The following is a 16,783-nucleotide window of genomic DNA, read 5'->3' as shown; positions in this document are numbered from 1 at the left end:
CATATTTGAGTAAAATAGATCTATAAAATACTGTACACTATTAGACATATTCTTAAAATAGCCTATTATTTAGGGGGCTGAAGGCAAATTCGAATTAATTTATACAATTTAAGTATATTAGATCTATAATTAGGTATTTAGAGTGTCATGAGTGGGCCTGTTACGAAAGCTAGTTTGCCTTTTTGCATCTCAAACAGGAAACTGAATGGGCATGGTGAGTTTGGTGACGTATTCAGGAACTGAAAAGTGCTGCGCTGCATTGCATGTACTGGCTGAGCTTTTAAAACATCTGTCTGTATCATCCACAACACAGGGGAAACAATGTCAGAGCAGAGGTGAGTGCCCATTTTTAAAGTGTAAACTTGAACTTAACTTACCAATCGTTACTAAATGACACACGATGGTGCTGCCAAAGCCTGGAAAGTTTGGAAATCTTATCGAGAAAAACGCAGCGGTAGCTAAAAATAAATAAATAAATAAATAAATAGACTGCGGTCGCGTTTCATTTAATTATTAACGAAATTCTGATGATTACTCAAAATTTGTAGGCACAAATAAGTAAGAGGATATTTTTTTTCTTTTATGAAAGTGCTAATAATGTTAGCAATTTAATTTCGCTCGGATCATTTTTTAAACAATCATTTAATCTATGAATGAATGACTAATGATTATTGTAATTATTCAGATTATAAATGATTGAGGTGATTTGGTAAATTTGAATGTAACTTAGTTTACTTGAGAGTGGAGGAGATTATAGGTCTAATTACCTTAGGGGATACTTATGCATTACGATAAGGTATTATATTAAATTAATATGTTGTTTAGTGCATAATAGCTTTTATATTTCTGTAAGTCACATTAACTGTTTATTTATGTGTTAAAAGTAGAAAAATAAATAAATGGCTGACTTTAGTTTCCTCATTGGCAGCACCCAGCTATCTACAGAGGGTAAACAAGTCTGGGCATGGTTAATCCTTACATGGTTGGCACCCAGTTTGCTTTTCAAATCAAATGTCCAGATTTAAACTCTTGGCTAAAAGGATGGTTCACCCAATAATGAAAATTATGTCATTAACTAGACCAGAGGTGGCCAACCCTGTTCCTGAAGAGCCACCTTCCTGCAGATTTCAGTTGCAACCTGCAACCCATATCAAACACACCTGCCTGTAATTATTATGTGGTGTTCAGGTCCTAATTAATTGGTTCAGGTGTGTTTGATATGGGTAGCATCTGAAATCTGCAGGAAGGTGGCTCTCCAGGAACAGGGTTGGCCACCCCTGAACTAGACCTACCCTCATGTCATTCCAAACCCACAACTTTGCTCATCTTTGAAACACAATAATGATATTGATGCTGAAGAATTTGTTGAATATATATATTTTTTTTAACAAAAATAATTTTGTTGATTTATAACATTTTGGTTTAACCACTGAAGTCACATGAAATGTTTTGACAGTGTTATCTTACCTGTCTAGACTTTGACTATTTCATGACCTTTACTCTGTAGGGTCAGAAAGTTATCAAATTTCTTTCAACATATCTTAATTTCTGTTCCAAATATGAACGAAGATCTCACGAGTTTGGAACCGCCTGATCTCACAAGGAAATGTAACCATTTTACATTTTGCATAATTAAAACAAATACATAAACATAATTTATGTTTAAATCACACAAACACCTTGTTTTATATGTTTGTGTGTTTTAATTGCTATCTACATATATTGTAAATCCAAACATGTGCTAATATTTCTGAATTTTAGTTCCGTCTAACTATTCATCAAAATAAATCGAATAAAAAAAATATATATATTTAGAAAAATATTTTTTGTTTAGGTATTTATATGATTTATTATGTTTATGTATCTTTATTATATGTATATACATAAAATATTTAGTTATATAGTACTTTTTTTTTGCATGTGATTGATCATAATCATTTGACTATTGAGAACATGGTCAAGATGGAGGGAAATTCTGTAAATGTTGTAAATTTAATGTACATTTTACATAAAATACTGTATATATACATACAATGCAGATTTTAAAATGTGGGTATATTTATTTGCTTACTAATTGATTTTTTTTCTTGTCAGTTACAGCCAGGACAGCTTACAACTGAAGCTGGATCAGCTTGATTGTCACTTTACTTGGGACATTAGAAAGGACGATCTAGACTTAACAAATGTCCTCAACAGACTCGAGGAACAGGTCAAGATGGGTCTTGGGAGGGAAGAAGGGGTTGCACGCACTCACTGTTCTTTAGGATATGCAAAATGTCTTCTCGGTAACAAAGAAGAAGCCCTTACTCACCTGTCAAGATCTGAGACGCTCATAAAAGAAAAGCTTGGCGACAACTGTGACAAGACTCTCATTGTCACTTATGGTAATTTTGCCTGGATGAACTACCAAATGGAGAACTACACAGAGTGTGAAAGTTACCTGGTTAAGCTTCAGAAGATACATGAAATGTTTCCTGCCGAGTCTGTTCCAGAGGTGCTTGGTGAGAAAGGATGGGCTTATCTTAAGTTCTCTTATAAGTATTATGATAGAGCTGTGGAGGCTTTCCAGAAGGCTGTAGAACTGGATCCAGAAAATAGTGAGTGGAACGCTGGTTATGCCACAGCACTGTATCGCATTGAAACCGCACTGAATCCATTTCGCACTGAAATGGATACACCTTGTATTGTGGATTCACCTGCTATCAAACAGCTGAGACTGGCCATTAGCATCAACCCAGATGATGATTCCTTGAGAGCTCTTCTAGGACTTAGGCTTTTCTTATGCTCCAAAAAGTTGATGAAAGAGTCTGAGAAACTAATGGAGACAGCTCTGAATGGCTCTCCAGAACATCCACATGTCACCAGATACGTTGCAAAATTTTTCAGGAATCAAGGATCTGTAGACAGGTCCATTGAACTGCTGGAGACAGCACTTCAAAAATCACCAAACTCTGGTTTCATACATCATCAGTTGGCAATGTGCTACAAGACTAAGAAAATTGACTTGCAGAAAGAGAAAGGGGACAGGCATCAGATAAACAATGCACGAAATCAGTGCATCTACTATTTAGAAAAGGCAACTTCCCTAAAGGATTCTTTTATCATTGCAATGTGTGAGCTCGCAATGCAGTACGGAGAGAAACGTGAATTGTCCAAGGCAGAGGGACTGTTTAAAAAAACATTTATTACCGCCAAAGAGAAAGATGAGTGCATACATATAGTACATTGTTACTATGCAGAGTACCAGCAGTACAGTAACAGGTGTGAGCTTTTGGCTATCGAGCATTACAAGAAGTGTTTAACAATGAATCCAGATAGTAGTGAGGGGAATAGAAGTGCATACAAATTGATGAACATTGCCAAGAAACATCTGAAAGCCAACCCAAATAATTGGGATGCCAATGAAATACTGGGATTAATTTATCAAAAGAAAGGGGAAATGTTTGGAGACACCAAGAGCTATGCAGGAACAGGAGATGAAGAGAACGATGAATGCCTCCACAACCTTTTAGAGATCAACTGTAAAATATAAACATCTAAAAGGATGTTTAAATACTTTTTTTTTTTTTTTTTTTTTAAAGGACCTTATTTGCTAATGCGTGCAGAAATCCTTTTCATAAACACAGAAAATTGGATAAATTCAGATTATTCCAAAAAAGCAACATCAAAATCTGCATGAAGCAAGCCCAAACTATGCCCACATAGAGGAAGACATTTCCATAAAGTCTCACTGCTTTTTCTTTTCACATGCTGTTTTTTTTCCACTTTCATCATGCTCACTAATGCCTTGGAATGGAGACATTTGTATATTTCATATTAGTGGAAGACATGTTTTAGCTCTTGATCTGGGCCTAAATTGTATTGTTCTCTGAGAACCCATTATACATTTCCCAGTACTGGGTTGTGGCTGGAAGGGAATTTGTTGTGTGAAACATGCTGCAATAGTTGGCAACCATTGAAATAGAGACTAAGCCAAAGGAAAATGAATTAATTAATTAACCCGTTATACAAAAACTATGTGCACTTTCAGATGTACTGTGATTCATTCTGTAACTTTTTGTCACATGTGGGATTTTACAGTAAACAAAAAGCATAGTAAAATATTCTGTTAACTGATATAATATAAAATTATCAACCTACTGAAAAACTAAATTACCCAGAGATGGGTTTCAGCCTGAAGGGCATCCGCTGCATAAAACATTTGCTGGATAGTTTGGCGGTTCATTTCGCTGTGGCGACCCCAGATTATTAAAGGGACTAAGCTGAAAATAAAATGAACGAATAATTAAATATTTTGTGCAGCTTATACTGATATCCATCAATGAAAAGTTAATAGAACACTATGTGTACATGTCATTCACCATCCTGAAATTGAGAGGTTTGTTCATTGACATACCAAAAAATAATAATGAATTAACCTATAAATTGATATTTCAAAAAATAATTGGCACATCCATCATGACAGCGTTTAGCTGTAAAATGTCTTGTTATGATTTATTACACTTCACCATATAGTAGCAAACGGATGTTTACAGTTAACCAATTAGCAGGCTTTTGTAGTACTGTTACATTTTTCTGTTTTTTACTTTAAACTTATATTTGTGCAGTATATGGATTCAATGTTTATTGCATTTAAAAAAGTGATTGATGGAAAACATCAAAGCACATTTAAGAAGAAATCTTTATTTTATTCAAAGAAAATGTACATTAAAATTATGTTTAACAAACTTATGTACTGATTTCATCAAAAATGAACACCTAAACTCTCATTTATCTGATGAGAGTCATAATTTAGTCTATTATTTTAAGAATTTAGTTGTAATTTTAAGTTATCAATTATTATTTGTTAAACCGTTACATTACATGTATTGTATCCAATGCTAAATTACAGGTTTGAAAAGAATGTGCAAATAACAAGTGTGTTTTGTGGTCATTCGAACATTGTTTTTAACGCCAGACCATTCATTGTTTTTGCTACTTTAGTTTCTAACAATAAATAACGATCTAAAATGTGACTGTTCATGTAATGGCATCACAGAAATCATTAATTGAATAAAATAAGACAGCATGAGTATTTTAACTGAGAGTGTATTTTGGTAGCTATAACGAGCATGCCAAACTAAGTACATATAAAGTTCAGTAAAATCACAGTCAAGGCCATTATTGATTAAAATAATAAAGTCCTCCTACCATTGCAAATCGTTTACAATAGCAAACATAAAGTGCATGTAAGTTCTGATTGTCCAGACATATTTCGATCAGCACTGCCCTCTACAGGCAAATATTACATTCTACAACTGAAATATTAGTTACTACCAAAACAAAACAGCATGTTGTCCAAAAACAGTTTACCAATTATCAAACGTTATATATGAGTAAACTTATGAGATATAATAAAATAATTGCATAAAAAAACTCATTTTAAGACTGCATTTGTGAGCGAGGAGGAATTTTGGTTAGTCGGTAGAACATCCCCATGGGTTCACACGTTCTCACATTAGTTCAAAAACAGAATAGTTAACTAACGGATATGCATCTACACTCAGGAAATAAAAACTGAAAGTACATCGCGGTGTAAGCCAGTAATCTTTAAACATTATTTGCGCATACTTTTCTGCAAAGAAAATGATGTCAGAAATAAGGTGAGTTCTTAATCTTAACACAAAGATTTCATACATTTTTTAAAATCTTTAGAATAAGTGCGATGCAAAGGAGTTAAATGTCATATTTTATCTGGTCTGGTCGCATGTTGCACGGGTGTGTTTTTGCAACAGCCAAATGTAGGCCACACTGTATGGATCAAAATGATCGATTTTTCTTTAATGCCAAAAAAAAAAAACATTAGAATTTTAAGCAAAGATCATGGTCCGTGAAGATATTTTGAACGTTCGGTAAATTTATCAGACAGGTGCAAATAAATTTTAACTGTGTGGTTTTCATGTTTTCTGTCAAAATACGCCAGAGAGAGAGACAAGATGAACTTAAAGCTTAATCTCTCGAGATATGTCTACACATATACTAAATTTGATGACATTAAAAAAAAATACTTTTAATGTAGGCAATAAAATAGTAAAAATCTTTTAAATGACAACACAATTTTAGATAAAGGTATCAAATCAAATAAACTATTCAGAATGTTATACTCCATAATGCAGAATTGTTTTTTTCAGATTTTGCCTTTGCTTTTAATATATACAGTTCTAAATCCACATTTTCCTGTATGTTAAACTCTGATGCCATTTGAGATAAAACTAGCAAACCAAGTGCAGAAAATTCTGTATTTCTTTATACGGTACACAAGGCTTCTTTTTGTACGTTATACGTTTTATAAATTCTTATTTTGTTTTTATATACAGTACTAAATCTAGTTTCAAAATGTTGAATACAATGTGCTTTCATCGATTAAACTGACACCATTTCAAATTTTGATTGTAAGATTTTTTATTTGCAATTTTTGTTTTGTTTTAAGGACAACAGTATCTTCAGCAGGATAAAATATCCAAAGATGCTGTTCTAAATTGTAAAGAAATCTGTGTTTTTTTTAAACTAATGAATACAGCAGAAATCATGATTCATTAGAATTATTTAGCCTTTATTGTCCAGGTGACGTGCTGGCGCAGTAGGTAGTGCTGTTGCCAAACAGAAAGAAGGTTGCTGGTTCGAGCCTCAGCTGGGTCAGTTCAGTGTGGAGTTTGCATGTTCTCCCTGTGTTCGCGTGGGTTTCCCCCACAAGTCCAAAGACATGTGGTACAGGTGAATTGGGGATGCTAAAATTGTCTGTAGTGTGTGTGTGTGTGTGTGTGTGTGTGTGTGTGTGTGTGTGTGTGTGTGTGTGTGAATAAGAATGCGTCTGTGTTTCCCTGTGATGGGTTGCGGCTGGAAGGGCATCCACTGCGTAAAAAATTAATAAAGGTTAATAAAGGGACTAAGCCAAAAGAAAATAAATGAATGTTTACTGTTACAAAATATTAACCATACATATATATATACATATATACATACATATATATATATATATATATATATATATATATATATATATATATATATATATATATATATATATTTTTTTTTTTTTTTTTTTTTTAAGCCTATTTTTTATTAATGAAACCGAAGTCAATTTTTTTACTTTAGTGAAACTCTAACACAGTAATTTTTAATTATAGTACCGAACTGCAACTGTTTTTTAAACTCCTGCAACCAAAGGGAGAAGAGAGCAGCTACTCCAGTTGTGCAGGATCATACTATTGACCAAAGGAAATTCGGTAACGCTTTCTTTTACAACCCGCAAAGTACCGCGTAAGTACAGTGAAATTACAGTGTACTTTTCTGTACGTACTGTGTAAGTATAATGAACTTATGTGTAGGTATGAGGGAACAAACCGTAATGCTTGGGTAAAAAGGGGGTAACAACCAGATGTTCATCACGAAAATTACCGCGTAAGTACAGTGAAATAACGGTGTACATTTCTGTACCTATAGTGTAAGTATAAATAACGTTTACGTAAGTATAAGGGAACAAACTGTAATGCTCGGGTAATAAGGGGGTAACAAACAGATATTCAGCATGAAAGGTACCGCGTAAGTACAGTGAAATAAGGTTGTACTTTTCTTTAAATTGCAAAAGAACAAACCATAATGTTTGCGTAAAAGGGGAGTAATAATAAGATATCCATTACGCAAAGAAGTATATTAAGTTTACGATGTACATTTCTTCAAGTATTGTATACATATAAAGAATTATGCAAGGATGGTGACAATCTATTGCTATCTGCAAATGTACTGTATATGCACCTGCGTGAGTACATTAGTACTCTTATTCAGTGCTTGGGTTTTATATGGGGTGTTTAATGAATAAAAGGTTTAAAACCTGTGAAATTATGAACCCTTATTGTATACTGTATGTATTTTAAATCTGCAATTCAATATAAATTATATTTCCATACACTACTTACCTTATGTTTACTCGTCGATCTCACCAAAGCCATCAATGTCTCCATAACTCACTATCAACAAATAACTTTGCATGACATAGGCCTACCGTCAGGGTTCAATGCAGATTAAAACAGGCTCGCATCTTTACTGCTGTTGCACAGGGGGGCTAACTGTTGCATTTCAGTAAATGTATAGCTGATGCTTTATAGAAAAATCTAGTAATTTGGTCTTCATTCAATAAAAACTGCTGCTGTAGTTTACTCTGTTCTTAGTGTTCAAATATACACTAGTATGTTAAAGTTCAGCTTCTTCCCTCTTTGTTCCCTGTAGTTAAAGGGTAAATACAGTATTTGTTCCCTCCTTGTTCCCTGTACTTACAGGGTAAATACCACATTTGAGGGTTGTAAATTAAAGTGAAGCTTTGTTCCTCTCTTGTTACCTCCTTGTTACCTGTACTTACAGGGTAAATACCACATTTGAGGGTTGTAAATTAAAGTGAAGCTTTGTTCCTCTCGTTACCTCCTTGTTACCTGTACTTACAGGGTAAATACCACATTTGAGGGTTGTAAATTAAAGTGAAGCTTTGTTCCTCTCTTGTTACCTGTAGTTAAAGGGTAAATACAACATTTGTTCCCCCCTTGTTCCCTTTAGTTTACAATGTAAAATCTTAAAGGCAGTGAAATAAATATACAAACACACAATATATTTCTTCTTTACTTTGTAACCTTTATTTTAATAAATAAGCATTTTAAAAGACTTCATATTAATCAAACATTGTCTTGTCTATCATTGCCTATACTCATTCATTTTCTCTTCGGCTTTGTCCTTTTGTTAATCTGGGGTCGCCACAGTGGAATAAACCACCATCTTATCCAGCATATGTTTTACGCAGTGGATGCCCTTCCAGCTGCAACCCATCTCTGGGAAACATCCATACACACTCACTCACACGCATTCACTACGGACAATTTAGTCTACCCAATTCACCTGTACCGCATGTCTTTGGACTGTGAGGGAAACCGGAGCACCCGGAGGAAACCCACGCGAACGCAGGGAGAACTCCATGCAGAAACCTTCTTGATGTGAGGAAACAGCACTACCTACTGTGCCACCGTGTTGCCACCCAGCTGCAACCCATCACTGGGAAACATCCATACATACTCATTCACACACATACACTATGGACAATTTTAGCTTACCCAATGTCACCACATATTTTTGGACTTGTGGGAGCACCCGGAGGAAACCCACGCTAACATGGGGAGAACATGCAAACTCCACACAGAAATGCCAACTGATCCAGCCGAGGCTCGAACCAGCGACCTTCTTGCTGTGAAGCGATTGTGCTACCCACTGCGCCTGCCTATACTCAAACAGCAAAATAAAACATTATTTCCTTCCCCCTTTTTTTCTGGCATCTCTTGCTTGGCTTCCTCTTCTGCTCTTCTCAGCTTCCACTGAGGACTCTGATGGTGAGTGGCTGATGAAATCCCATGGGTCTTGCTGCTCTGCATTTATATAAAATATATAAACAGACAGAAAGGCTTTTAGTAAGCTATAGTCATGTTTATTTTCCTGTTTAATGTGTGTGTAGTGGTTGTCCAACAATTTCACACACTAAACATTTACAGATACCATACAGACACTATACATTACTATCAAACAAAAGTACTATCATCAGATCATATGGGAGATTGTGATCATTTATAGTGATAATAATTAAAGCGCAGAGGGGAAAAGGCTTAAATATATGTGCAGGCAGTATAGACTTTGAAGTAAAGATTATTTGCAGTTCAGTGTACATATTTAAATTCTGTGTCACTCATTAAATGGTAAGTAAATGTAACGTTTGGGTGAACTACCCCTAAGGTTAGTTTTTGATTAAAGTACATGTCTTAACCCATCATTAGTCCTAAATAAAGTGAAAGATAACATAATATGGTTGATGTACTGTTATGGACCCTTTTTACATTTCAGCACAGTGAATGGGAAAGTACAACACATTTTTTTACAATCTTCTTTGCTCAAATAAAATGAAAACTTTACGATGGTGTTGTCTCGACAATTAGAAAAATAAAAAAATAGTGTGAAACTGATAACGCCAGCAAGAAGAGAGAATAACTTCTAATTTACTCATGACCATAGACACTGTTTGAAACACCTCGCACATGTAATCATATTATATAATGCATACGTAAATACAAATAAATGTTATTTTATAAAAAAATTATATAAAAAACTCAAGGATTTTAGATCCTGATGATCGTTAAACGCGTCATAACAGTGTTGTGAAAAGGGTGTAATTGTTAAAAATAGGTACAAACATCAGATATAAACAAAAACCTAAACAAACACTTCTATGTACATAACGTCATAAAAATACTTGTTTTATTTACCTCGCGCTGCCGTCCTTGTACTGCCGTGAACAGGAAATTCTGGGAATGGAGGACGGAGAGTTGAATCGATTCGTCTTCAACAAACCGATCAGTGTGACATCAAAACATCGCGAGAACAACAGACAGCTCCGTGTGCATTTGAATCCATCTCGCGATATTGTATCACTTCAGGTACGCGCCTACTGATTCGTTGATTCAAACGAGTTGTGAATCAAGAAGCCTCTAAAGATCCGAATCATACTGCAGCAGCACGCCACGAGGTTTTGCTCAGACTTTTGGGACGTTTGGAATTGCTCCGTCTTGTCACCATGTAACACATGTGAGTAAATCGTTGTCAGTAAATAAGGCTATTGTTACGATTAGAAATTGTGCATTAACCAGATTATATTTATTTTGTTTCATTTGTTTTTAGCGTAACATTAACGTTAGTTCATGGCCGAATCTAAACGGCCAGCAGCGAATATTTACCAATGTTTACTGTCGTTTACTTTGCACATCTTAAAAATGTTGCCAAAGTTCCTATGGATTTAGTTTCTTCATGTCATTCCAGAAAGACTGGATGATGAGCAGGTCAGATCTCTGTAGCTGTTGTCATACTGACTGTGCAGACGATTTTCTCCCTTTATACGTTAATTACACCAAAGTTAATGACAAAATTAATATTTGGAAATGTAAATTGATATTTTCTGTAGCATGCCAGTTTGATATATCAATACCCCCCCCACCCAATTACTAGTAACGTTTGCCTAGGACTTTAGCACAGTAGCCTACTATTTAAGCCTTTTCCCCTCTGCGCTTTAATTATTATCACTATAAATGATCACAATCTCCCATATGATCTGATGATAGTACCTTTGTTTGATAGTAATGTATAGTGTGTGTATGGTATCTGTAAATGTTTAGTATGTGAAATTGTTGGACAACCACTACACACACATTAAACAGGAAAATAAACATGTCTATAGCTTACTAAAAGCCTTTCTGTCTGTTCATATATTTTATATAAATGCAGAGCAGCAAGACCCATGGGATTTCATCAGCCACTCACCATCAGAGTCCTCAGTGGAAGCTGAGAAGAGCAGAAGAGGAAGCCAAGCAAGAGCTGCCAGAAAAAAAGGGGGAAGGAAATAATGTGTTGTTTTGCTGTTTGAGTATAGGCAGGCGCAGTGGGTAGCACAATCGCCTCACAGCAAGAAGGTTGCTGGTTCGAGCCTCGGCTGGGTCAGTTGGCATTTCTGTGTGGAGTTTGCATGTTCTCCCCATGTTAGCGTGGGTTTCCTCCGGGTGCTCCCACAAGTCCAAAAATATGTGGTGACATTGGGTAAGGTAAAATTGTCCGTAGTGTATGTGTGTGAATGAGTGTGTATGGATGTTTCCCAGTGATGGGTTGCAGCTGGGTGGCAACACGGTGGCACAGTAGGTAGTGCTGTTTCCTCACATCAAGAAGGTTTCTGCATGGAGTTCTCCCTACGTTCGCGTGGGTTTCCTCCGGGTGCTCCGGTTTCCCTCACAGTCCAAAGACATGCGGTACAGGTGAATTGGGTAGGCTAAATTGTCCGTAGTGAATGTGTGTGAGTGGGTGTGTATGGATGTTTCCCAGAGATGGGTTGCAGCTGGAAGGGCATCCACTGCGTAAAACATATGCTGGATAAGATGGTGGTTTATTCCACTGTGGCGACCCCGGATTAACAAAAGGACAAAGCCGAAGAGAAAATGAATGAGTATAGGCAATGATAGACAAGACAATGTTTGATTAATATGAAGTCTTTTAAAATGCTTATTTATTAAAATAAAGGTTACAAAGTAAAGAAGAAATATATTGTGTGTTTGTATATTTATTTCACTGCCTTCAAGATTTTACATTGTAAACTAAAGGGAACAAGGGGGGAACAAATGTTGTATTTACCCTTTAACTACAGGTAACAAGAGAGGAACAAAGCTTCACTTTGATTTACAACCCTCAAATGTGGTATTTACCCTGTAAGTACAGGTAACAAGGAGGTAACAAGAGAGGAACAAAGCTTCACTTTAATTTACAACCCTCAAATGTGGTATTTACCCTGTAAGTACAGGTAACAAGGAGGTAACAAGAGAGGAACAAAGCTTCACTTTAATTTACAACCCTCAAATGTGGTATTTACCCTGTAAGTACAGGGAACAAGGAGGTAACAAGGGAGGAACAAAGCTTCACTTTAATTTACAACCCTCAAATGTGGTATTTACCCTGTAAGTACAGGTAACAAGGGAGGAACAAAGCTTCACTTTAATTTACAACCCTCAAATGTGGTATTTACCCTGTAAGTACAGGGAACAAGGAGGGAACAAATACTGTATTTACCCTTTAACTACAGGGAACAAAGAGGGAAGAAGCTGAACTTTAACATACTAGTGTATACTTGAACACTAAGAACAGAGTAAACTACAGCAGCAGTTTTTATTGAATGAAGACCAAATTACTAGATTTTTCTATAAAGCATCAGCTATACATTTACTGAAATGCAACAGTTAGCCCCCCTGTGCAACAGCAGTAAAGATGCGAGCCTGTTTTAATCTGCATTGAACCCTGACGGTAGGCCTATGTCATGCAAAGTTATTTGTTGATAGTGAGTTATGGAGACATTGATGGCTTTGGTGAGATCGACGAGTAAACATAAGGTAAGTAGTGTATGGAAATATAATTTATATTGAATTGCAGATTTAAAATACATACAGTATACAATAAGGGTTCATAATTTCACAGGTTTTAAACCTTTTATTCATTAAACACCCCATATAAAACCCAAGCACTGAATAAGAGTACTAATGTACTCACGCAGGTGCATATACAGTACATTTGCAGATAGCAATAGATTGTCACCATCCTTGCATAATTCTTTATATGTATACAATACTTGAAGAAATGTACATCGTAAACTTAATATACTTCTTTGCGTGATGGATATCTTATTGTTACTCCCCTTTTACGCGAACATTATGGTTTGTTCTTTTGCAATTTAAAGAAAAGTGCACCGTTATTTCACTGTACTTACGCGGTACCTTTCATGCTGAATATCTGGTTGTTACCCCCTTATTACCCGAGCATTACAGTTTGTTCCCTTATACTTACGTAAACGTTATTTATACTTACACTATAGGTACAGAAAAGTACACCGTTATTTCACTGTACTTACGCGGTAATTTTCGTGATGAACATCTGGTTGTTACCCCCTTTTTACCCAAGCATTACGGTTTGTTCCCTCATACCTACACATACGTTCATTATACTTACACAGTACGTGCAGAAAAGTACACTGTAATTTCACTGTACTTACGCGGTACTTTGCGGGTTGTAAAAGAAAGCGTTACCGGAAATTCATTGTTTTGATAACTGTAGCACTTGACAGTGTTGTAGCAACACTTTAGCTAAAGATTTTAAAACAACTGTAGATTTCTAAGAAACCATATTCGACATGATGCACAAGACTTTTTATTAGAAGTGCTTTTATACAATGGTGTAAAAATGTTTTCCTGTAACCGATTTCTTTTTTTTTCTTTGCCTGTTTGTCACACTTTAATGCGCCAGGTAATCAAATTTAAATATTACTCAAAGATAACATGAATAAACAATTTTTTAAATGAAAGATTTTTTTATTAAGGGAAAACAAAAATCCTGTACTACATAACCTTGTGTGATAAAGTGTTTGCCCCTTGTTAAAACATAACTTAACTGGTTTATCACACCTGAGTTCAATTTCTCTAGCCACACCCAGGCCTGATTACTGCCACACCTGTTCGCGATCAAGAAATCACTTAACCTTCCTGCCATGTTCATATCCGGCCGCTTACGTTAGTGTCCAAATTTGGCTGGTCTGTTTTAACAGCTCTTATGTTAGCACAAAAATCTTTTTTTCTCTACCAAATTTTTTTTCAACATTTTTTTAGCTGTGAACAATGTCTTAAAACAGTATTTAACATGAATTTACAAAATTAGACATACAATAACTACAATGAAAATAAACATAGGCGCTATAAATATATTACAAAATGAACAATAGAAAGAAATCAAAATACTTTGTTTTATTACTAGACAGCGGGCTTAAACAACTATTACCGGGTCTGAAATGAAATTTTAATCCATCTTAATGATTTATCAACCAGCAAAGCACAAACAAAATGCTATCCTTTCCTGTGTTCTGAGTGATCGATTTTTCAGTCCTTCACATGTACTAATATAGGGAACAGTGACTGAAGGTATATACGGTGAGCATGGACACAGAACTAGCACTTGTTATACTTTGGCAATTTTTGAGCGAGATAATGGTCTAATATAATAAAATAATTGATGCTATGCTTAAAGTGCTCCTGTTAGACTTGGAGATTGGCTGAACAGAGATTGGCAGAAAGAAAGACAGATGGATTCACATAACAGACACCTAGTCTGTGTACACTGTTTTGTTTTTTTTAGGAAGTTGATTCACGTTGGAGAATACAACACTTTTATGGCAATTCATTACTTACTGGTTTAGTAGCTAATCTATATGAATTTGTGTGATCTCATTCATACAGTTTTGCACAATTTGCTTATCCCCAATGTTGATTGGGTTAAGGGGTGGGGTTGGGTGACACGCCTCCTTTTAAAAATAAATATTTTTACAAATTGTACAATTTTGTACCACTAAACTCATGAATTACCCACTAAACTGACAAAACGTAAAATAGTTGTTTCCTTGTGAGATCAGGCTGGAGGATCAGCACATAAGCGCGTAAAAGAGATGTTTACCTGCAAAAGACATTGTTCAGTCTGAAATACCTGAGTGAGTGAGTTGGGGTAGTGTGTGTGGGGATGTTTTCTGTCTGATAAATGAATGTAGCCTGGATACCCATTCATTTCCTATGGCGGTCACTTTTGACCGGGAACACCACAGGTGTACCAAGGTTGATTTAAAACACTCAAACTTCAATGAAAGAGATGATCATCAATTTCTAATGTTCAAATGCACAGTGTGGAGGATATCATAAGGACTTGAGGCAATCAGATGTAAAACACAATATTAATGATTGATTTAACTTGTAAATCGGTCAGATTTGACCCGAACACAACAGGAAGGTTAAGTAGGACCAGCCTGACAAAGAGAAGTAAAATATATACAGGGACATAACTTTGATCATCCAGTTACAGAAGTGTTAAAACCTTGTTGGGAAAAAAAATTGAAATCAAGGGTTTTGGGTGGATTGTAACAAAAGAGGCTGAAGAAATAGAGCTAAACAAGATGTTCATTAGTCCAACAGCGCCATGGTAAATTACTCCTTAATGGTTACTACCAAAACCCATTGTTAATACATCACTGGTAGAGATAAGAGTGCAGAGGGCAATTTTAATATTCAAATGGTGCAAACATATCTTGAAGACAAGTATTTTAATCATGTTTCAATATAGATGCATCTAAAGATACAGGAAACAGAATGGGGGTAGCATACACAATAATAGATTTTAGAAATAAAGTTATTAAAAGAATCTCAGATGATCTATCAGTTTATACGGGAGAAATGGTGGCAATACTAATGGCACTGCAGTGGGTTGAGGAAAACAGACCATTAGAAGCACTTGTACTGTATGTTCCAATTCAAATTCCTCATTGATGACTTTAGAAAGTGGCCATTCTAAAAGCAGAAAGAATACATTGATTGAGATATTGCAAGCACCATGTCGCATTCAGATGATGGGATTAGAAGTTAAGTTCTGTTGAGTTCAAGCTCATAGTGAAATAACAGGGGATGAGTTGGCAGAAGAGGGCGCTAAAGAAGCTACAAGAAAATCAATTATAGACATAGAAGTAAAATCTAGTAAAAGTGAGATGAAGGTTTAGTGGTCTAGGTCTAGTGACTTTTGAAAAACAGGTGGGAAAAAACATGGGGGGGAAGGAAAAATGGGAGGTGGTTTAATATACAAAGAAATGTGCATAAAGGAAGAAAAACAAGTAGAAGTAGGAGGGAACAGAGTATAATTAGATTTGGACATACAGGACTCAACAGTACATTGTACAAAATGAAAACACATCTGACTGGAAAATGTTATTTTTGTTGGAAGAAGAAACCGTGGAGTATGTAATTATGAAATGTCAATAGTGCAATAGGGAAAGTATTTATTTTAAATTTGAAAAGAGTTAATATGAATTTTAATTGGTTTAAAGTGCTAAAAAAATAATTCAGATGAGGACTGTATAGAATTTTTAATTCTACAATTAAATTTAATTTAATTGTGTGTGTATAACATGCAACAGATCAATATTCACAGTTGAGTAGCCTTTTCTCCTATTTAAATTTGTGAAAGGTCCATCTCCATGTCGCTTTTTCTTATTTGTTTTGGAAGATGGACCGTATACAGCTCTTTTGCTGGGAACTAGGAATGGGGTAAAATGGGATTGTTTGGTCAGACAATAAAATTAAAATATGGACAACTGGACACAAATTCT

At 35.4% G+C, this 16,783-nt stretch overlaps 1 protein-coding gene and 2 long non-coding RNA genes across 4 annotated transcripts; 2 read left to right on the top strand and 1 right to left on the bottom strand.

Moving 5' to 3' along the window:
- Positions 1 to 228: 228 nt before the first annotated feature.
- ifit11 (interferon-induced protein with tetratricopeptide repeats 11) lies at positions 229 to 6,423 on the top strand. 2 transcript variants are annotated; one of them, NM_001190464.1, is given in 2 exon segments: positions 229 to 335; positions 2,095 to 3,532. In NM_001190464.1, coding segments are annotated over 2 exon segments (1,452 nt in total). In that variant the 5' UTR covers positions 229 to 321.
- A 2,217-nt stretch (positions 6,424 to 8,640) lies between these two features.
- LOC147841360 (uncharacterized) lies at positions 8,641 to 10,378 on the bottom strand. The gene is made up of 2 exons (XR_015503626.1): positions 10,332 to 10,378; positions 8,641 to 9,443 (listed from the first exon to the last, which is right to left on the bottom strand). It is a non-coding gene; the product is annotated as an uncharacterized LOC147841360 (long non-coding RNA).
- A 222-nt stretch (positions 10,379 to 10,600) lies between these two features.
- Positions 10,601 to 12,148, top strand: LOC147841359 (uncharacterized). Its single transcript, XR_015503625.1, has 2 exons — positions 10,601 to 10,650; positions 11,344 to 12,148. It is a non-coding gene; the product is annotated as an uncharacterized LOC147841359 (long non-coding RNA).
- Positions 12,149 to 16,783: the final 4,635 nt, after the last annotated feature.

This window comes from Danio rerio, chromosome 12, assembly GCF_052040795.2.
Source record: "Danio rerio strain M-AB ecotype USA chromosome 12, GRCz13ab, whole genome shotgun sequence".
NCBI classification, from domain to species: domain Eukaryota; kingdom Metazoa; phylum Chordata; class Actinopteri; order Cypriniformes; family Danionidae; genus Danio; species Danio rerio.
This window is presented reverse-complemented; position numbering and strand designations above follow the sequence as displayed.